General features: G+C 50.0%; 3 protein-coding genes across 3 annotated transcripts; all 3 read right to left on the bottom strand.

Annotated features, from left to right (window-relative positions):
• Positions 1 to 2,248: 2,248 nt before the first annotated feature.
• LOC138017804 (uncharacterized) lies at positions 2,249 to 6,439 on the bottom strand. Its single transcript, XM_068864776.1, has one exon. The coding sequence runs from the start codon at positions 6,437 to 6,439 to the stop codon at positions 2,249 to 2,251; it is 4,191 nt and encodes a 1,396-aa protein (XP_068720877.1).
• Positions 6,440 to 14,403: 7,964 nt separating this feature from the next.
• Positions 14,404 to 15,039, bottom strand: LOC138017803 (uncharacterized). The gene has a single exon (XM_068864775.1). The coding sequence runs from the start codon at positions 15,037 to 15,039 to the stop codon at positions 14,404 to 14,406; it is 636 nt and encodes a 211-aa protein (XP_068720876.1).
• Positions 15,040 to 15,686: 647 nt separating this feature from the next.
• Positions 15,687 to 17,042, bottom strand: LOC138017802 (uncharacterized protein F54H12.2-like). The gene has a single exon (XM_068864774.1). It carries the CDS (start codon positions 17,040 to 17,042, stop codon positions 15,687 to 15,689), a length of 1,356 nt encoding a protein of 451 aa, XP_068720875.1.
• Between the last annotated feature and the right edge of the window lie 5,168 nt (positions 17,043 to 22,210).

Below are 22,210 nucleotides of genomic sequence, written 5' to 3'. Positions count from 1 at the left end.
AAGCGTGTGGCATCATGAGATACCTATGGAACCAAGTCTTCTCGGAAATGTCACGCAAGGACGTGACAGTGTAAATATACCATCACTTTGAGAACTTCGCAGCGATTTTACTCTCTTGAATGCTCGGTGACCCCTATTTTTATTTTCGTAGATCACTTCCTTTTCTGATTTTCTCCATTTTAACAAAAAACAAAAAAATCTATGCCTAAGAAGTTACAAATATTTCGCCTTTTATGCTCTCATATGACCGAAGTTTTCTTTCTTAGACTAATATGTATCGTTTTTCAAGGTCGATTTCACCTCAGAAAAAGACATCAGCAGCAAAGGTTAATTTAGTTATATTAGTTATGTTGAATTGAGTACGTTTACCTGATCTAAATTTCACTAATGTAGCTTTTTATTGCTGACAGTTGTACAATGTGTAAGCTAAGATCATCTTAAAATAACACAATCTTTTAAAAGTGCACCTCATGATTTCAAAAAAGAGCCCCCCCCCCCCATTTTGCCTTTTTGGCAAAAGTAGATCATTACCTTTCTGCGTGGCAAGTTTGAAGGCAGTTTGAAGGATCCCGTGCCTTTCGATCTGCGTTCGCGTGTCATGTATAAATTCACTTGTGCAGGATGTAATGCCTGTTACGTTGGGGAAACATTCCAATACATTTCAATGCACATTCGTGAGCATCTAAGAAAGGACAGGACTTCTCACATTTTCCAACATTTGCAACACTCTGAAGAATGTGGAAGACTCTGTTCTGAGAGCTGCTTCTCCATTTTAGATATGGCACCTACTTGTCATCGTTTCCAGTTGTTGCTCAAAGAGGCTGCTCATATCCGCTGGCAAAATCCCAGTCTAAATAGGCAGCTAAAGGATATGGAGCTAACTCTATCTTTTTAGCTACATTTATGTTCTAGTGTTGGTTTTCTGTAGTTTTTGGTGTTGTCGTTGTTGTAATTTCCTGCCATTAATTTGCACTGTAACGAACACTTGCAACTGAAGATGATCAGTGATCGATCGAAACAGGTCTTGTAAACTCAAAATTGTTGTCCATTTTTTATGATTTCAAACATTTCTGTTCAAAATATTAAGTGACAGGTTATTCAGCAGTTGAGCTTGAAATACAGAAATAGTCATTTCTCTGAATTCGTTAGATAACCTTAAATTACTGGTAATGCTTCAATGACCATAGGATAGACGTAGGCCGGGTTGAGTTCAAGCCTGTGTCAATTTGGCGAGTCAAAATGTAAATATAAACTAAGCTGCATCAGCTTCCGTCACGCAAGCGAGAGTGGTAGCTCATGAAATACTTTGTTTGATGTGAACTGTGTAACAAGTTTGTAATGGATAGAAAGCCACGTAGCCTGAATGACTGACAATTACTTGTACAGTTAATCATTTCCTAGCTTCCATCTTTTGGTCAATGAGATCAAAATGCCTTTCGTGTCTCATTCAAGGCTGGCCGCTTCGAGTGGCGTCACCACGAAGACGAGATTTCCCAATAGATAGAATTTCTGCTGATCTTTATATCATTAGTATTGAACAGATCTCGAATAATTTTTAGAGATCTTGATGTTTGGTGGGAAAAGAAAAATGAGAAATGTCTTAAAGGTACTCTATTATAATCGAATGTGCCTACCATCGCAGATTGTAAACATGGCATTATGCATATTTAACAATTAGACCCTTTGCCCGCAAGGGCTACTGGGCAATAGCCTATGAGGCGAAGCTGAACGGACTATTGACCAGTGGCCCTTGAGGGCAAAGGGTCTAATTGTTTTAGTATCACACAACTAGTTGGACAAAAAAGGCAATAATAAAGTTAGCAAATGCAAGCTGAAAATATATTTATTTGGGAATAAAACGAAAGAAAGAGTCTCGCTTTTCGCTACTCAAGGAAGTAGTACTATAGGGGAATACGAGCCACTTTGAAATGGAGCGTTCTGATTGGTCGAGAGCCAATTTTAATGAGATGCATCGGCTTCTGATTGGTGGATATTTTTAGGTCCGCCATTATCACGTGCACACGTGAACAGGATTGGTTAAGACGGTGGGGTCAAAGTCCATTTGACGTCATAATCGAAGGACAAGTTGGAAAGTATGTTTGGAATGCGGAACATGAAGAAAGTATGTTTGGAATGCGGAACATGAAGGAGACCAGTTTTGTTTTTCTCGAATCATAACGGTTTAATGAACAACAAAACTTAATGTACAAGCGGGAACGTGTGAGGAGACCTGGTGTCGACTCGTCCCTTAAGCAAATAGGTCCGCTAACACTTGAGCCAGATCCAGATCCTCGTCGGTGAACCGTTCGTAACCGTAAGGGTAGGTCTGAGCTGTGTTGGGATCCAGGACCCGTTTGGAGTAGACGAGTCGGTAGTCTTTGTGAGAAGGTTGGGTTTCTAAGGTGTAGGTCTTGGCATTTCTTTGAATGGTGTGAGATTGCGTGACACGAGTGGTACGCGGTCGGTCTAGAGGACGATGTAATTCATCCAGAGTGTTTTGACGCAAGACCTCGTAATTCAATTGAGTCATCCCTTCGACGTTGAGGGAGAAACCGCGGACCTTGCATTCAACGTATCCGTTCTTGGTCTTGTAACCGTAGTTCTTGGGACCACCCGAACAGAACTCGACAATGTGATCGTCGGCATCGAGTTCGCTTTTGAAGTCTCCCAGGTAGGCACCTCGTGGCGGATCCAAAGGAGGGTCGTCAGGACGATGGAGGTAGATGACCGAGTCGGTGTCGAAGTAGAGGACACGTTCACCGAGATGATCGAGGGCTTGATACAGACGGAGTCGGGCATGACAGGTGGTGAAGGCGGCAATGAAGATGTTGAGGTTGGGTGAAGGCAAGACATCGTGTGTTTGGAGTTTGTAATGGACTTCGACCCGGTCTTCGGTCAAGGAACTGACGTAACGGACATCGTGTTGATCGCTGTCGAGAAATTGGATGAACGGTTGAGGTTCGGTGAATTCTCGGACCTGAGTCTTGTTGATCCGTTGCCCGAACTTGCCCCACATCGAGTTGAGCATCATCTTAGCTAGGGCTCGGAGTCCAGGGTTCTTTTCGATTTTGGCGGGATCGAGACGAATGCCTTCCCGAGCATAGTAGGCATCTATGTGGGCTTGTTTCTGAGCAGGCGTGGTGCAGCCTTCGGGCCAACCGCTGGCTTCTTCTTTGATTTGGAGCCACGTGTCCACATAGGATTGGAAGAGTCCCGTACGTTGCTGATCGAAATGCCATACTTCGTGGACGTGTTGAATGACGTAACCTTTCTGTACGGCCATGGCGAGTTCGGGGGTGCACCAAGTACCGACGAGGACACGTTCTTCGTCCGTGTGATGACAGGCATGCGTCTTTTCCAAAAGAGGTTTGGAAATGTTCTCTTCGACGCAGGTACGACACAAGGGAAACGTGAGTTTGTCGTGACTGCGGTAAGGCAACACGGGATGGTAGAGACGTTGGGGTGGAAGGACGGTACATTTGGCCAAACCGAAATAAGGCGAGAGATCGGTGGTGTCGGGTTCGTAGAGGAACGTGGGATGACCGAGTGGATAGGTGCCGTACTTGTTGACCCAAGGATACAAGGACGTGTAATCGTCGTATCGGATTTCTTCCTCTTTCTCCTCGTCGACGTGCGCGTAGAGACGTACGGCATTGGTCCGACCCCCGTAAAAAGCGTCGCGTGGTTCCAGGGGAGCTTGGAGGTGTTGACGGGCTAGAAAGTCTTTGATGTCCTGGTTGGTTTGTTTGAGGGTGTTCCAGGTACATTCCCACATGGTCACCACTTGGTACCCACGGTTGATGAGGAATGTACGTTTCTTGTCAACGAGAGCACGGACCTCGTCCATGGTGCGATCGAGTAAGGTCGGATGCACGTCGGTGCGTTGAGGATGACAGGTCCGACATCCGTGCCAGAAGCACCCGCAGAATTCGTAAACGGTCTTGGTATCGGCATCGTATCCGTCGACCGTGTATCGGGTACCAGGAATACGGTACTCGCCCTCGTTTCGAGCATGCTGGATACGTTGGCGATGCAAGGGATGATGAGCGTCGTACTGTCCGTAGGCATGAGCCATGGCTTCATGGTTCTCGTGTTCTTCCGGCGAGAGGGCCAGGTAGGCTCGTTGTCGTAGATGGTGTTCGCACCAGGTCAGCCATTCCATGGAGGCTTGGGAATGATTGATACGGCCTCGCCATCCTAGCAGAGGTTCGGAAGCGATAGAGTCTTCTTCCATACAGTGCATGCGCAAGTAGCGATTACAGGCAGAAGCCACCGTCATTTGTTCAAAGGGATTGAATTCAGCGCGTCCTTGAAAATCCCGCATGAAAGTGAGACATCCTTGTTTCAAGAGTTTCACATCCGATTGGCAGTAGGCTAAAAGTTCGGCTTGGAAATCAAAGACGACCTCTCGTGCCGCTTGGTCGTCGTACCAGGTATCAAAGTCGCGACGTTTCTTGACGGACATGCCGTCGGGCATGTAGAAGGCTTTGTCGGGAAGTCGGCCTACATACGTTTGATGTTCGGGGGTATTGAACAAATGTGGAAAGTATCCTTTCTTGAGTTCGGTGAGCCCGAACGTCTTGGGGAAATCGCTCAGCGGCATCTGGAAGAAGGAGAGCGAATCGATGAATCGTATGGTCGTGTCTTCGTGAGGGTAGGTGAGTTGGAGCACTTTCCCACCGTTTCGGATTTGTTCCAGGTTTCTCTTTTGCCGGTGGAGTTCGTCGATGACGGGATAACTGTCATACCCTTTGAAATTATGAGCGATGACTGTTAGGGGTCGCGTTCCGTTTTCGGTGAGGGTTTCTAACCATTCCAGAAAATGAAAGAGACAATCGTCTCCTTGGAACGAGACGGGAGGATCGTCGTCGTCTTCTGTCTCGGCCACCACCAGATTGGGCACGTGACGTCCCTCGACTTGCATACTCTCAATGTCAAAGAAAACGTGCAAGGGCGGTTCCTCATCGTCCTCCTCCTCGTCGTCGTCCTCGTTATCGCCCGCCAGAAAAGCGTGCAAGCCAGCGGCGTCGTTTTCTAAGAGAGGCGCTAGTCCCTGATTCAGGATCCTTTGGAAGGAGAGTCGTTGTCGTATCAAACGTCGTTCTTCGGCGGGGGTCTTTTCGACTTGTAAGAAACATCGATGGGTATGAACGTCGACGTCATTCTTGCAGCACGAACATTTCCGATACCCGCACCGATGAGCTCGGATCTCTTTGACACCACGTAACGTGTGATGACATTCTTTACACTGACGACGGGTGGCACAGACGGAAGGATGTTCAGCATCCGCGGGTTTACCGGCGTGGGTCTTGGACCGATGGGTTTGGAGACACGTATCTCCGTAGAAAGAACGTCCACAGAGAATACAGGGGGTCTGAGCCGAGCGGTACTGTCGGTAGGCCTCGGTATAATCAGGACATCCGTTTTGCAAGCAGGCTCCGCAATGATGGGTTCGGTTATTACGACAGGCATGCTGACCCAAATTCTTGTAGGCTTGGAAACACTGGCTGCAAAAATAATCTTGGCCGAAGAACCCGGGTAAGGAAGACAAGGCATCGTAATGACCGTCTTCGTGTAAGAGTCCTAACAACGTGTCCCCACGACCGTAAGCAAAGCAAGCATAAGCGCGGTTGGCATCCACGACCACGAGAGTGTAGTCTTCAAGACTGGGAGCGGTGACGAGTTGTTGAAGTTGTTCGGGACCACAGGGTTGAGGAGGAAGACCGACTTCCTCTAGAAGGTCTTGAGCCGCTCGTGTGATGCGACGATGGTTACCGCGACAGCGAGTCCATTGTCGGCGACGTGTGGGATCGTCTCGATGTTGATGGACCCCTCGAGCCAGAGCGATGGCACGTGGACAGCATAGATTTTGATCATCCTGTGGAACACGTAAGACACTGTGCTTGAATTCTCTGAGACGCGTCGACGCTTGATGCCCTGGTAAATGTTTTCTTTTGTAACCGGAACCGGTGGGAGCCCCACGTACGTGAACGAAGGAGAGGGTGAAGGAATCGTCCATTTCAAATTGTTCGTTCGAGTTGAGCATGTGGGAAAGATTCCCAAGTAAGGCATCCACGCGTGGACCTTGAGCGCACCATTCTCCGGCCCGTAGACCCCAACCGTTGTAGGCATTGGCAATACGATTGGAGGCTAGAGCGATGTAAATGCGATCGCCATCGGGAATGTCTTGATCGTTGATTAAGTCATCTAGAGCAGTACGAAGACCTTGCACGAGAGCATCGTTCAACCGTTGTCGAGGGATGAACGCTCCGATCTGTCGAGGGCGAAGTTGAAAGACGCGTTCACGAACACCGAGACGGACACTACGCCGTTCGACCACAGGGAGTCTTTCGAAGACGAAACGTCCTGGAGCAGCACCTCCAATTTGTTCAAACTCGTCGAGTGCTTCAACCAAATCACTATCACTATCACTTTCCATGATGAGATGTTTTTTGTTTGAAGAAGACGGTGTGTCTTTTATAGAGAAAAGAGTCACCTTGAACGACCTTGACGTGTACCCTAGATGGACCAATCCGGAGCGAGATAGGTCTCCTGGGGGATGGGGGGGTATCCCCCCAGAGAATCATGTGACCCCTTAGGAGCACGGGGATTGGTGGAACGATTCCTGTTAAGTAGTTCGATCGAGTGAGGAGTCTCAGAAAAAGTCATGGCATCCGAACCCAAGAGACGTGCGCTGGAGATGGCAGTCGCCAGACGTACTATGGAGGTGGAGCAAGACCCAGAGTATGAGGAAGAGGTGTGGGTCAAGCAAGAGAATGGTCGTTGGCGAAAAGAAGGTCAGACTACCAAGAAGACTCCGGCGACCCGAAACGAGGCTTCGTATTGGGACCTGTTGCCTCCTGAAGTACGTCAGCATGTATTGAAGGTTCGAGATCGAGAGGAGGAGAAGGAACGAGAGAAGGACCGGAGGGAACGTTGGAACCCCATTCACGAAGAGTTACTCCGTCTACCACGTTGCGCTCAACATGGCACGGTACGTTCTGGTTATTTGTATTGGGTGGGAATCGAAGCGGATCTGATAGATTCGTTTATTTTATTTGATGTCTTTTAGATGACGGCGACGTACGTAGGAGAATCGACTATCGTCTTTGAATGCGGACCGTGCCGACGGTTTGCCCCTGGGGGTAATCCTGCGGGAAGTCGACTCATGAAATGTCGGACTTGTCTTTTGGGCATGTTGGGTTGTCCGGGGTATCGTTATTGTACGGGCATATACAATCGTCGTCCAGAAGGGATGGTCGTGTGTCGTTGGTGTCGATGGCCCGTCTACCGGAGAGGTCTTTTGTGTATGCCATTTCGATCCCCTCATTGTCGTTGTTTTCTCGTAGGTCATGGTGTCCTATAGACCGGCGGAGGATCATGGGAGACATCCATGGGTCGAATGGCAATGCCGTTGTAGTTATGTGGAAGTGAGGTGTAGAACGTGGGACTGTTCTTGTTCGGTGTCTTATGCGTCGTACCGTCGTCCGGGATGTATGATTTGTACCTGTGACGTGGGTTATGGGTTTCCGCCATGTCGTCATGATTTGGGGGACTGGTGTTATTTGTGTCAGGGGTATAGTTGGACCTAGTTTTTTTGCTTTATCGTAGGTGATTTGTCGATTGGAACAAACATTAGATGCGAGGATTTCGAGATGGGTATGGAGAGAGGATCGTTGGGTGTGGCGACGGAGACGACCCCTGAGAACGGAGGAGCAGCGTCGATGGAGGCGGTGTTATTTGAGGGAGATTCTAAGATAGGTCGTTTTTTCTTTCGTAGGTGATTTGTCAATTTGAGGATACGTTCGGGGATGAGAGGCTATCGAGATGGGTATGGAGGAATGGTTGTTGGATGTGGCGACGGGCACGTCCTCCGAGAACGATGAAGCAGCTTCGATGGAGACGACGTTATTTGAATGAGATTCTAAGATAGGTTCTTTTTGTTAATAGATGGTGGTGCAGGAACATAGGACTCGTGGAGGTTATCCACCGAGGGCGAAGGATCGATGGACTTGGATCAAGTGGGTGTGTCCACAACGTTGTACGGAGACTGCCGCCACGTGCATTCACTGTTTGAAACGACTGGACCTTAACCATTTTGGTTGCTTGTGTTACGGGTGTCTCGTTCGTTGTCGATGTGACGGGTTGGAAGTCTCCTACGGACGTCGTCGTTGTCATTCGGGGGGTCGTGTATCCGCATATACTTTTCACGAATCTCCTTATTATGGTAACCGTGCCGTCATGTTTCCTTGACAGGGACCATGGTTTCCGTCCATCTTTCCAGACTTTGTTCCGCCTGGACGTTGTACTTCTTATGGATACGGATCGTGTACTTCTTATTGCTTTCGTCTTAGGGGTACGGGTCTCTATTGGGACGGGATACTGATTCAAACGTTTCGTTCTCTTTATGATCGTTAGATGTGGTGTCGTCTGAATCAGTTTACTCGTTATTCTTACGAACGGGGTTGGACGAAAAAAGAGATGGACATTACGGCGGAGTTGTGGAAGAGGATTGATGTGGATTTTTGGGATCCGTTTTATGGACTCGTTACCGTATACAAACGTCGATGACCTGTATCACGGTTTTTTTTTTTGTTTTTCATTAGACTTGGTGTATCCTTAGATGTACCACTCGCTTTTCATTGGAGAGGGGTTGGACGGAAAAAGAACTAGACATTATAGCGGAGTTATGGAGGGCGGTCGGTTCTCATGGTCGTATTCGCCGTCGCCGTCGTCGTCGCCGATAGTCGATTCTCCTATTAACGTGAATTTTTCTGTTTAGACTTGGTGCAGTCTGCCTACTTTTGGATCGTACAGGGGACCTCGTACCTCCAAACAAGAGCTTGTTTATTTCCGAGTCTGGACAGATATCAAAGACGAAATCAATCGACAACAAATTAATGGCGCTGTTAATTATGTATATTATGTTTAGACCTGGTGTAATGTGCCTATCCTGGGGACGTACATAGGATTTCGTTCTTCCAAACAAAAAGATGTTTATTACAGTGCTTGGAGATGTATCAAAGGCGAATTGTGCCAGGAACGCTCTGACCGCCATTATTATGACCCTAATTATCTGTGATTATCTTTTTCAAGTTCATGACGGTGTTCGCCAATGGGGAAGGGTTCACGTTTTGGGATTCGCCTTGTTGTTCGTATGGACCCATCACGTGCATGTATTGTCTTGTTCGACTCAATGACCAACGAACGAACATAGCACCACAGGAACATGCACGACATTGTCAGGGGACCTACAAGCGTCGTAGGGAAAAATCGTCTGCGGTCGAGAGATCTTATACCCTGGTGTGGAATGATGATCGTTATCAGATGCGCGTTTTATGGGAACTAACGCCTCGATGTACTGTGGATTTTTCGTAGATTATGGTCCGTGCCGACCGATGTTTTTGTACGTGGAGTGGAGACTTTCATGTGCACGAGAGACGACCCTATACGCCCGAGGTTCGAATCATGTTACTGGAGGAACGTTTGACAGGCGTGTCTTTGTTTATGTTTTAGATCCTGAGCTTCCCCATGGATATTCCCGAGGACCGTCGTTACTGTGAGGAATGTCGTGGAGAACGGTATACGACCGTCCAGAGACTGGCCATCATCGATGCCATTGTGTCACGATACGGATTTTACAATTATATAGGATCAGACCCCATCACAGGCATCGGAACGTTTCAACTGCGTGTCATCTATCCTTACGATGAGGATTTGGTGGAGGAGATATTGGAAGAGGATCGAGGCGTGGCCCTTTATTATTTGGATCCACCTGTATGGCGTCGTCAGATCATGGTCCGTAACGAGGAGGGACATTTTGTTTATCAGAATACCGAAGGACATTTGGTGGTACGGGCGAGATGTTATCACAGTATGGGACCTCCTTATTGTTCTTGTTTCGTTCCAGATCCAGACCCAGTTTCAGATGTGGTTACATGAATGTTGTCCTACCCAAAGTTGGTTGAGGAAACCATGGAGATCTTCGGAGATATGGCGTCTTCGTCACTATCGTATGAAAAGAGGAGCTGATGGACATTTTCATTTCCATTGCAGATCCAATTACCCCCTGCACGACGTCACCTGAGAGCGGTCATGCTGTATGGTAGTCTGATTTGTTGTGCAACAGGACAGGCCCTTCGTGAAGCCTGGCGTTATCGGAGATGTCCCCTATGGCACCCGGAAAAACAGATCAAAAAGAATCAAAAGACGGGACAGTTTTATTTTGTACCTTTTATTGACATTTACGGTCCTTACCGTCGTCGGACAAGAATATTCAATCGTAAATTTCGTTGAAAAATGTTTGTCAAATTAAAGTTTGAGTTTACGTTTCATTTGCATGATTTTCTTGACCACTTTCTCCGTCTTCTTCTTTTTGCCTGGGAGGTTACTGATAGCCCGAATCATCTTGTCGTCGGCTTTCCACTTGTCCTGTAAGTTTCTGGCCTTGGCATAATCCATGTCGTGGGTCTTGGCAATCTTGTCCAAACGATTGATGCCAGGATCCCCTCGTTTGAGTCGTTTGGCCAATTTGGTGCCAGGACCCATGTACTGATAGCCCGGCCAATGAAACTCGATCCCGGTCTTGGACAAAGCCTTCTGCACGTCAAATTTGCCACCTCGCTGACGTCGTCGTCGCTGGCGTCGCCGTCTCTTAGTAGTCCTCGCCATCCAGTCGTCGTTTGAGTTTCTTATCGAAATCCAACCAACCGGGTGGGCGTTGCAATTTATCTGTTTCGGTAGGACGACGGCGTTGACCTGTCTTCTTACGAATCTTCTTCTTGACCGATTGAGCGGTCGTCTCCATGTAGTCGGCCACACTACTCCCCATCATCCTGGGATCTCCTTGAAACGGAAGCTGTCCCCAATCGACGGAGGGAACCGGTGTCTTGGGGGGTGACTTTTTCTTCGACTTCTTTTTGGGTGGGGCTGCTTTGGGTTGAGTGATGAATCGAAGTCGTTTTTTAGCTTTAGGGGGTGCCGAGGGTGTGGTCTCGGGTGTTGTCTTTTTCTTCTTCTTCACCAACTGCGTCAACATGGAGTGTAAGGGTCCTTGCGCATAGGCATCGGCTTCGGCATCGCGTTCGTCGTCGGCATCCGGTCCGAACCCAATAGGTTGTCGGACGGCTTTGGTCCACCGTTTCTTTTGGTCGGCCAGAGAGGTGGCCAAGGTATTTTTGATCCCTGGAGGAATCTGATCCGACATGAGAACGGCTTCTTGTTTGGCGGCGATACGAGCGGCTTTGGCCAAAGGCAGGTTTTCGGTCAGACGTTCCTTGTACACGTCTTCGAGTTGACGCAGTCGTTGAGGATCGATCAAGACTTTGTTTTCAAATCCTGGAATGGTCTCCACTTCACTCATCGTGAGGTACTAAGATCGTCGCGTCTCTCCCTGGTTTTATAGTAGAGGTTCTGTTTCTCGTAGCGTTCGCGTTCCAAATGTCGATTCAATTCGCAGACTTGTTCTTGCAAGACCCCCATCTTTTGTTCGGCAAGCTCCAAGTTCTGATTGCGTTCTTGCAATTGATCGGTCAATTGACGGACAATGTCGCATTGTTCGCGGACACGATGCCGAAGCCCCCGTATCTGATCCTGTAGGGCACAGAACGAACGAGGTCCTTGCGTCCACGTGTTATCACACCAACCATCGTCCATGTTGTAGATGATCCTTGACACAATGATGATACGCCGTATGCAATCCGTGCCAGAACCGAGTTCGATGAAAATGTCGACGCATCATCCTTCGTCGGGCTTTTATGCTACGACTCGAACGACTGATGGCCCGTAACACTCTTCGATCTCGTGGGGTCTCGGTAATCTTGAGTAGGGTGTACTTGGACAAAGGCAGACGCCCCTTGACAATCTCTCGAGCCAGTTGACTGATGGCCTCGATCTTTTGATCCACGGCATCGTAGAGTTTTCGTAAACGGTCCTCTCCCGACAATCGGGTCAGATCTCGTAGAAACCAACCCAGATAGGGTGTTTGGGCACGAACGCTTCCTGGAATCCCATGACGACACGCTTTCATCGTTTTTTGGGTCTTAGGATGTCACAAGCCGTGTTTAGTCTGTGTCCTTTACTTCGTCGTACCACGTCACAAGCGGCGTTCAGACCATCCCAAAGAGCTCCTCCTGTCTGATTCATCATCAATTGTCGTCGCCTTTTAATAGAATGTTTTCGACGAGACATGTCCCCCAAGACCTTTTCGTAAGGTCGAAGGCGTCCCACTATCTTGGACGAAACAGGAACGTTCCCTCGGATCGTGTTCATGACCAATTCACTCACGGCATTGATTTGATCCGCATTGGCAGCCTGAAGGCGTGCCCGACGCGTTTGATGATCGGCTTCTTTCAAGACGCTCCGTAAAAACGGCCATTGTCGTTGTATCCTCCACGACATGTTGGTGTGTTCCGGGCTATCGATCCTGGGGGCGTTCTTTTTTATACCCGGAGCACTCCTGGTCGTTTTCGTCGTCGTCGTCGTCGGCGTCCTTTAGGAAGTTTAGGGACAGCCGTTGGGAACATGATCAAGTTGCCGCCCCGTTGGACCCATATGGGTAAACCACGTCCGCGTTGACGTCTCCCGTTTAACCAAATGCCACTACCACGTTGACGTACCATTGTTACCATGGGATCGGTTGGACTGTCCTTTTATAGTCATCGTCGACCTCTGAGTTTACGTTTGAGTTTCTCGAGGAAGATCATACCTTTGTAACGCGGTGGTTTATAGGCAGGAATGTGCGTGTACACGATGGCCGAATCGTCCCCACGACGAGCGTCTTCGGCACGTATTCGAGCCACCATGTCGTCGTACCGTTTACGGGAACGTGCTCGAGTACGAGCATTCTTACGCGCCAGAGCAGTCACGCCTCCGAGGGCAGCACTTGCGCCCGCCACGACCAAAGGAAGCACCCCGCCACGCTGTCGTCGGACGGGGGGTTTTCTCCTTCTTCTTCTTCTTTGCTTCATAGTCCCCTCAAAGGATGCGGATCCCCACGCATCATTCGATCCATCACCATTTTTCGCGCCCAAGGTTTTCGTTTGAGAACCCGTTTCATCATACCGTAATTATACTCGGGTGCTTCATAGTGGCCGGTGACTCCTAGGGCACCCATCCTTTTATACCTCTTGTCTTTTCCTAACGTGTACCCGGCAGCCACAGCTTTGCCTAGGACCGTCAAGAGGCCGCGTCCACGTTGTGGGGGTCGTCGTTGTTGTCGTCGTCGTCGTCGTCTGGTTTTGGGCATGATTGACATCGTGGCGTTGCGCATGTCCTTTTATGGGTTACTGAGTCGGGAAGAGGTGCGTCGGACGGTGGGCGTGCCACCATCTTCGTAGACTGTGGTCACGGTGTTGGTATGGGTAATGTTCCGGATACGACGTCCATCCGTTCGTTGACGGGCGTCTTGAGATAACAAATCCATTTGACGACGAAGTCCATCCTGGTTCAAACGTCGTCGACCTCCACGACCACTCCCTCCAGGAGAACCTCCTCCTCCTCCTCCAGGAGAACCTCCTCCGCCGCCGCCTCCACCACCGCCGCCACCGCCGCCACCGCCGCCACCAGGAGGACCTCCTCCTCCTCCGCCGCCGCTACCTCGACGACGGGAACCTGCAGGAGAACCTGCTGGGAGAGGACGTTGACGCGGGCGTTTCCCTCCGGTAGTAGGACGAGGACGTTTGCCTCCAGTGGTAGGACGATTGGAAGGACCGCTGGCGGCAAAATCTTGTAAATCTTGGTCGGAGATCAGGTAATCTCTTTGGATCTGTGTTCTCTGAGCCACGGGGATACTCCCGTCCAAGAGAGAACGCATCATGAGTTGTCGTTGGGCTAAAAGCCCATCGGACTCTAATCCTCCCACATTGTCAAGTCCCAGCTCGGTCAACAAGGCATTGGGTTCGGGCGTCGGCACACGACCTTGATCCAACGTTTCCAAAAACTCTTGAATCGTACTATTGGGAGTTCGTGTTCCAACTCCGGCTGGACTGTTTCTGGGAGTCATGTTGGGAATGGTGTTCCCCACACCGGCCGGGGACGTCCGGGGTGTCCTGCTCCCCACACCGGCTGGGGCAGACGTCATCCTGGGTTCAGAAAACGATCGGGTTCCTAGAGGAATGTGTTGGGCAGTCTCGAGTCGTTCACTCAAAGCCAAAGCCCGTCCTCCTTGTCTTCGACGTCGACGAGCCGCGCGTTCTTTAGCTCTCCGTCGTTGTTGCTGTTGACGGTACGTTTGCAATTCCCTTTGATATTCGGAGGGATTGCGTTCGAATTGAAACTGGTCAAACGGTGATCCGGGACTGGAAGGTGTGGAAGGTGTGGAAGGAGCTTGTCGTCGTCGGTATTCTGCCAAGGCACGTTGATAGTCCGATGGATCCCAATGGGCAAACGGGGATCCTGGGCTACTCATTCACGTTTCCACACTTGGGTCGGACCATCCGAGGGTGTCACACAACTGAACAGTCGGTACCGATCGTCTGAAGCAGGGTGAAGGTCCATCATTATATACCCGTACGGGCGTTGCGTGCACCTCTCGAAGAGACGAAGCACGTCACGCCATCGATCGGGAAAGGCTTGTAACGTCAAGGCTCGAAATCCCGATTGATCTCTAGGATTCTTGAACACGAAGAGATAATGGGCATTCCTGGAGATGGTCTTGGCATACTTGCCGGGTGGAAATAAATCTTGACACAAATACAACACCGTAATGTTCCGATGATGCGATTCTCGAGTGAATAGATCCAACACGCGTTTATCGTTCCCACCTTCGTCCATGAGATCGTCCAAGACCAGGATCCCGCCACCACTTTTTCCAAACCATTGTCGAAGATCCGAAATGTCAGGGATTCCTTCGTGAAATCGGATCCCACGACCTTTCATCCGTTCGAAACGTGGTTGCCATACGGCATAACAGTAATGACACGGTTTGGTCCGATCTCCTTCAAAGACACCGCCTCCTTCCGTCAAGAGCGCTTCGGTCAATTGCGTCTTGCCACTCCCCGAGGGACCGACGATCATCGTACTACTGGGTTGTCGTATCATCCTTCCTCGGCGATCGAACTGCACCTTATCTTTTTTATACCCTTACATAAAACAAAGACACGACAGGTAATGAAATAAATTTTTTTTTATTCATCAATGTAGAAGAATCGGTTCATGCGGTGTACAACTTTGAAGGCAGGGTAAGGCATTGACCTCTTGGACGATTTGACGACGTACTTGTCGACCCACCCTTCGGTCGTTGGCTACAAAATCGTGAGGAGAAAAGGTTTGCACAAACTCGGGCATGGTACGTCCCCGAACCCTCTCTTTCAAAAACATCAAAGCATAATGACCGCAAGCGGTACTGTTCAAAGCTTGAAGGGTCCGATCGTTCCATTGCACGGCATCCCATTCGTCTTCGAGCCAGCGTTCCAAGTCGGGTGCACTGTAAGTCGTCATCGGGAGCCCGTAACTGTCCATGACTTCGCACCGATTCTGTTCCGTCCAAAGTCCCAACCAATGTTGACCCGGTTCCCCTCGTGGATCCGTATTGACAATGTAAGCGGCCCGTGTCGTACGGGGCGGGCGTGACGGAAGCCCATCAGAGGGGTGGACGCCATGAAAGATGCGTTTCAGGATCGGATCGTCCAAGGCCAAGGCGCGTAAGGTCACGTCACTCAAGGGTACAAATTCCATTTTTTTTCTGTTCACTCGTACTTTTGATACAGGACGGCTCCGTTGGTACCGGCTTGGAAGTTGTCTTCGAATTCGCCAAACACCAAAATGGTGATGTTCTTGTCGGGAGCGGCATTAAATCGGATTTCCAGACGCAACTTGCCTTTTTGTTTGGGATTTCGATGATACGGTGAATCGGCATTCCCACTGGGTACATTGTTAAACATGTACAAAGTGCAATTCTTGCCGAATCCCCAATCGCCTGGCTGAATCAGGTGAGGGCGATGATTCGTCAGGGAACCGCTGGCTTCCAAGACACGGTGATAGCCCAACCAGTCTTTCAGGGTATTGGTGCCATCCAATTCCAAGGTCGGGTAGGGATATTCTTCTCCGCCCACCAGTTGACGAATACTCTTCACTCCAAAATCTTGGAAGGCGTACGGGTAATACTCCAAATCCCCATTAAACGCTTTGCTATCCAGCAGTCCGACGACCAAACGGTCGGGAAGACGGCCTGTGAACAATTGGTCTTCGGTCCACAAGGTGGTTTTGCCATCGAACGAGAAGGTTCGGATTTGACTTTTGACCATAGGATAATTGGCCATTTGACCTTTCACATCGATCTTGGCCATCAGTTCGTTACCCACACTGACATTCAGGTTGACGCGACATAGATGAAAAGTGACTTTGATATCCCCTGCACCCAACGTGACGTATCTTTTGACCCCGGTGCCACTGGTCTTGGTCCCAAACAGGAAAAAGTCCGGGGTGTTGCAAAACAGTTCCATCACCATTTCTACGCGAGGGACCAACAAACGTCCCGTTCGCATGGCGGCCAAATGAGGATACATGATCATGGTGGCTTTGTTGTTGCTGTAAAAGAGTTTGGTGGCCGTCTTCAGAGGATTCGTACTATTGTGTGCCCATCCGGCGGTGGTGGAAATGTCGTCGTCGACTCCCGTGGCCTCCAGCTGTTCTTCCACGTTCAGGTAATTCACCCAACCTTGAGGGGCCAACAACGTATCGCCTTCGTCTCGACTGTAATTCAAGAGGGTTTCGATGAAAGCCTTGTACATGTACGTGTCGGTCTGTTCGCTCATCAAGACACCACCCAACCGTAGATTGATCTGCTTGAAGAGACCGTGGGCCAGATTGTTGGTGACGTACACAAACTTGGTGTTGTTGGCATCCGAGGCACTGTTGGCATCGGCCACGATACCGTTGGTGGACGCCGAATTCAGTTTCAGTTCGATTTCGAAAAAACTGCGTCCCAAATCGATAAATTCGTCCAAACCGGGAACGGTAAAGGTGACAGGTACAATACCCGTCATGGCGGCACTGTACGGGATCATCCGGTACGAATCGACCGTGATGTCCGTCGACGGCATGGTAAACAGTTCCAGACTCATCGTCTTCTTCTTCTACGTCGTCGTCGTCGTGGTGCTCTCGGTAGGTGCGGGATCAACCAACCACCGTACTGAACGGGTGTCCTGCCTTTTATAGTAGGGGCAGACTGACGTCGACGGTAGGCGCGTTGTCGACGCAACCGTGAATGCACGACCATCGGTCGGTGAATCATTATCGTCTAAAGATGGATGCCACACTTCGTTTGGCTTTTTTATAGGCATGTCGTCCCCCGGCCTTGAGACCGGCTTTGACCAAAGCGCCCGCTTTTCGTTTCAAACCGCGTTTCAACGAATTTCCCACCACACCTCCGACTTCGTTGAACGAACGACCACTCGCTGCGGCTTGAAGTCCCGTTTGCATGGCATTCATCAAAACGGGCGAGGCGATCTTGATCAACTCTTCGGTAGCACCCGATCCACGAAGGTACGGAGGATAATACCGTGTCAAACTACCCCCACGCATGATGAGAAAAATGATAACCCACGACGTGTCTTCATTTTATACGTTTTTTCATTTCCGTTTCCGGAACTGAAAGGTGACGATGGTTCTATGACCTCTTCCCAGGTCAGCCAGATGTCCATCACTCTCGGCCACACTGACTTCGATGACATCCAAGTAACGACGACGCATGGGCATCCATTGAATGTGGGTCGGTTCGAAATAGACGTCCCCTCCGCCACGTCGTTGATAGTGGACTTCTCGTATCAAAGGATGTTCGGCATCTCCCATGACGTTACTGCTCACCACATCTGAGTACACCAATAAGCTTCGGGAGGTATGACTTAGAGCCTGCTGGAAGGCCGTGTTCAAATTGACAAAGTGCCACTCTACGGTGAAACTCAGAACAAGCCAGGTCGTATCGGCCATCCATAACGCTTCCAAGACCAATTCCGTATTGGACACCCGCGCTGCTTTCTTAGTTTCTTTGTCATAGAGACTGTATCGAAGATTGGGACCCAGACTGTGTTTGCCCTTGTTGTCGACTTTCAACCATCCCATGCGAAAGGCCAAATCCTTGACGATTCTCAGTTCCACGTTATTACCGGTAATAGGACGACTTCCCAGGACTCCAATATCCTTTTTTTCCAAGATGGCCATCTCTCCTTCCCAGCGAAAGGTCGGTCGATGTGCGTCCTCGACCACACCATTCGCCATGCCTTGCAGAGTCCCGGTGATCTCCCAGTCGATCTCTTTGATCAAAGCGTTCATGAGTCCGACCCCATCCACGATGAACGGAGAATTCTCGATGACATTATTGCGCCACACATCTTCCGAACGGGTCGTGAGAGTTTTTGTCGATGTGTTGTAGATTTGATACCTCAGTTGTATCACGCTAGCACCCTCGGAGAGAAAACTACTGAGATCCAAACCACTATCGGGTATGGAAATGGATGTCAATCCGACCTCCCAGTCCCCATCAAACTGGACCACCTGAGGGAGTCGCGACTTGAACGTATTGGTCTTATTATCCGGAAACTCTTTCGAAGGATCGCTGAGCACGACGATGCGATTCATGACGACGACGAAAATGAAGACAGAGCGTACTTGTTTTGTCTTTAGGAAAGGCCACGGACCGCCCGTCGACTTCCTTGACACGTACGTGGATCGTCTCGATCTGAGATCCGCGTAGGCGATGGTAATGTACCTGTCGTGGTTCCCACCAGACACCTCCACTTTTATAGGGGACGGTACGTAGCAATTCGTCGTACGACTCTTCCAACCATTGACTTTCCGTCAGGTTGACGTAGACGAAAAGGGGACGTTCGACCGGTTGCTTCGCCAAGGGAGCCAAGGGAGTGTTCTTCAACTTGGCAAAGGCTTCGTTCAGACGGACAAAACGCCAATTGAAGGTTTTGGCCATCACCATGAAGTGGGCATTGTTATACAGGCCACCGATTTGACCTGACCCGACCTGACTCTCTAAGACCACAGCCGTCGGACCGGTTTCGGAGGTGAATTTGTTAGGGAAGGACGGAAAGACGGAGCCGTCACGAAAACGTTCCAAGGTGTAATCCGGTGTCGGGGCGTGTTTATCGATCGCTTCCATGAGAAGATTGGGTCCTTTCTTGTAGTACTGTGCTGTGTTTACATATTCAGCGTCGGTGGTGATCCATCCCATATGTAAAGCCAGTTCAAGGACCCATCCAAAATACTTCCACATGATGCCACTTATGAACACGCTCGTATTGTCCAGAAGCAAATCGTCTCCCTTCCATACCAAGGTGGCCATGGTATAGTATCTCTTCGTCTTTGGGGGGGACTGACTCGTGTCCGTGAACTCAAAGTGAAGGTGCTCCCCTTTTTGTAGACTGGTCGTGATCTTCTGTTGCATTCGATGAACGACCTTCTTGATAAATTCCACACCCGTCTCGGACGGGGTGATCTCCGATAAGAGGACCACCCCTCGTGCATTCCGCGCGATCACGAGCTCTCCACTAGAATTCCTTGTCGTGGTGGAATAGTAATACGTACACAAGTACCCTTCCTCATGCCATGTCTCCGGATGACCCGCGCCATGGTACGCTTTGTGAACCAGGATCTTTTCGGGGTGTACAGGGGGTGGCGGTGGTGGTGGTGGAATGTCAGGCAGAAACATACCACTCAATCCCACTTCCCAACGGTCCGTGTCCTGCTGCCAAGCATGATCCCTAGGCATCCTGATTTTGAACTCGGAAGGACCATTGTCGGGGAATTCGGATTTTTGAACATGACTCGACAACGTCACATAACGAGACATGACTATCTTTATTGTATCTTTGGTATCTTTTTTATACATGTCGTAACGCAGAACGAGGAATCCAACTATCGTATTTCTTAGGCCAACCTAACCAACGCACTTTCACGAGGCGTTGACGTCGTTGCAAGATCTTTTCCACGCGGAACAAAGCTTCGTCGGGCACGGTCACTTTCTGAACGTCTTCTTCGTAGAAACTACCTTCGAGAGGCGTGCCATCCCATTCTTTCGGTTTATACGTGACCACGGGTCCGGGTACCACGCGTTGTACGACAAACACTTCTTCGGTCCAACCCGGCAGATACCCTTTCTTGAACGGACGATGTTTCTTGCTGAGTCGCACACGATCGCCCACTTTGAGTTTGGGACGAGGACGCCGTTTCAGGCGTTTGCCGTACAACGTCAACCACACCGCGCCTTCGTTCTTCTCCGTCACGTCGCGTGGCGCCATCCCGATACTCCGATGCCGACTCCCATTGTACCCGTCGAGGAGTTGGGGCAACACCTTGACATACACTCGGGTATTACGCGCCGTGAAATAACGATACATGCGTTGTTTTAACGTACGATTAAAACGTTCGACGATGGAAGCTTTGGCATCCCCATGCGTCGAAAAATGGTGAATGCCTTCTTTTTCCAACATGGTTCTGAACGGGGCATTGTAAAATTCTTTTCCGGCATCCGTCTGTAAACGTAACGGTTTCCGTCCACTCTGTCGCAGAATCTTCTCAAACGCTTCTGTCACGGCCACGCCGGTCTTGTTCTTGACGGGAACGGCCCAGGCATACTTGGACAACACGTCGATGACCGTCAAGAGGTATCGGTTTCCTCCATTCCATTTCTTGAGAGGTTGCATCTCCACCAGATCGGCTTGCCATTGATCGTCTTTGTGGAACACCAACACGGGGGACGTCTGAAAACGTCGACGGACCGGACGATGTAACGTGTAGGCCAATTCCCCTTGCAATTCGTCTCGGGCTTCTTTCAAGGACAACCCTTGGGCCTTGGCATATCGAGCCACGCCACCTAAAGCGCCGGGCGTGCCGGGATCCGTGTAGGCGGTGACGCCGGAAGCACGGCGGCGGTTCTTCCGCTTCGGCATGTCTTGGTGAGAAGGAGTCGCACGGTCAACTCCAAGAGACTAGGCAGGTCTTTCAGGTACCGTTGTTCCAACGTCTGCCACGTAGCGTACGCTCTCTCGGGTCCCAGAGTTCGCGTCAACCAGGTCAGGTACACGACAAAATGAGGCCATTTATAGTCGTCCTTGCGTTTCAGAGCGGCGAACGTGGCTATAGCATCCACGGGTTCTTGGGTGGGTAACCCGTCCCATTGATCGTCTCCTTCGAGACAGGTCATGAGTTCTCGACATATCCAGGTCAAGATCGACCAACGGAGACGTCGTCCGTACTCGCGATAAGGCAGACGTACGATTTGTTCGAGTCCCACCCTCACCACCCGACGACCCAATTGAGCACACGACATCATCATCATCACATGTACTTTTATTCAAACATTTCACATTGGCTGACTTTTATACACTCCAGAATCGATACGAATCTGATCAAAATTCAAATCAAAAAAACAAGATTTCAGCAATCCGGGTGTGATGGGACGGGTCTGTTCCAATCGTCTGCACCATTCTTCCTCCCGTTTCGCCATCCTCTTCTTGACGTACGCATGATCCGGCAACGGTCCGAAAATCCTCTTCCTCTCTTGCTCTTCACGGTGCTTCTGCCACTTCTCCTGTTCTTCCCGAGAGATCCGTTGGGCCGTATCGTGATCGTAGCCCTCGGCACGCCTCTTGAGAATCGTCTTGCCCCAGGCCAGATCCACCCATTGGAAAAACTTACACGATTCCTCTTGTCGACAGGCTAAGAAGAAACGATCCTTGTTAGGAGAGTCTGGTTTCACCGTCCGAGACAAACGCGCCTTCTCCTGATGGTAGCAATGCCAGGGTCCTCGTCGGACATCCTCATGCAGCTGCGCCTCGATGGCATCGATCCAAGTCTGGATTCGATCGGCACCCATCACAAACAAAGGACACACTCCGTCGTAATCTCGGCAGTACATGTACGGAGCGCCATTCTTGGTCAAGCCACCTGTCAATGGGGTGGCATGAAACGGGCACAGCACGTCCTTCGGACCGGTCAATGGAGGCGGCGGCGACGATCGGGACGACGAGGGTGACACCACCGGTGGTGGTGGTGGTGGTTCAGGAGTCGTACAGGGTGGTTCAGGACCATGTAGGACAGGATCAAAAGGCACGTCATGGTGCACCCTGCCTTCAGCCAAGGATACCACGAACGGTGGATCTGCATTCTGTTCGAGGGGCATCGTGGCCATCACCTGTTCGTACGAAGGCAACTCGGGTGGCACAGAGGCTAACAGAGCATCCAACTCACGAGCCGCTTGGTT

The sequence above is a fragment of the Montipora capricornis genome, chromosome 9 (genome assembly GCF_036669925.1).
Source record: "Montipora capricornis isolate CH-2021 chromosome 9, ASM3666992v2, whole genome shotgun sequence".
Classification (NCBI taxonomy): Eukaryota; Metazoa; Cnidaria; class Anthozoa; order Scleractinia; family Acroporidae; genus Montipora; species Montipora capricornis.
This window is presented reverse-complemented; position numbering and strand designations above follow the sequence as displayed.

Coding starts and splice junctions, on each gene's coding strand:
- LOC138017804 (XM_068864776.1), bottom strand. CDS start 6,439: ATGGAAAGTGATAGTGATAGTGATTTGGTTGAAGCACTCGACGAGTTT.
- LOC138017803 (XM_068864775.1), bottom strand. CDS start 15,039: ATGATACGACAACCCAGTAGTACGATGATCGTCGGTCCCTCGGGGAGT.
- LOC138017802 (XM_068864774.1), bottom strand. CDS start 17,042: ATGCCGTCGACGGACATCACGGTCGATTCGTACCGGATGATCCCGTAC.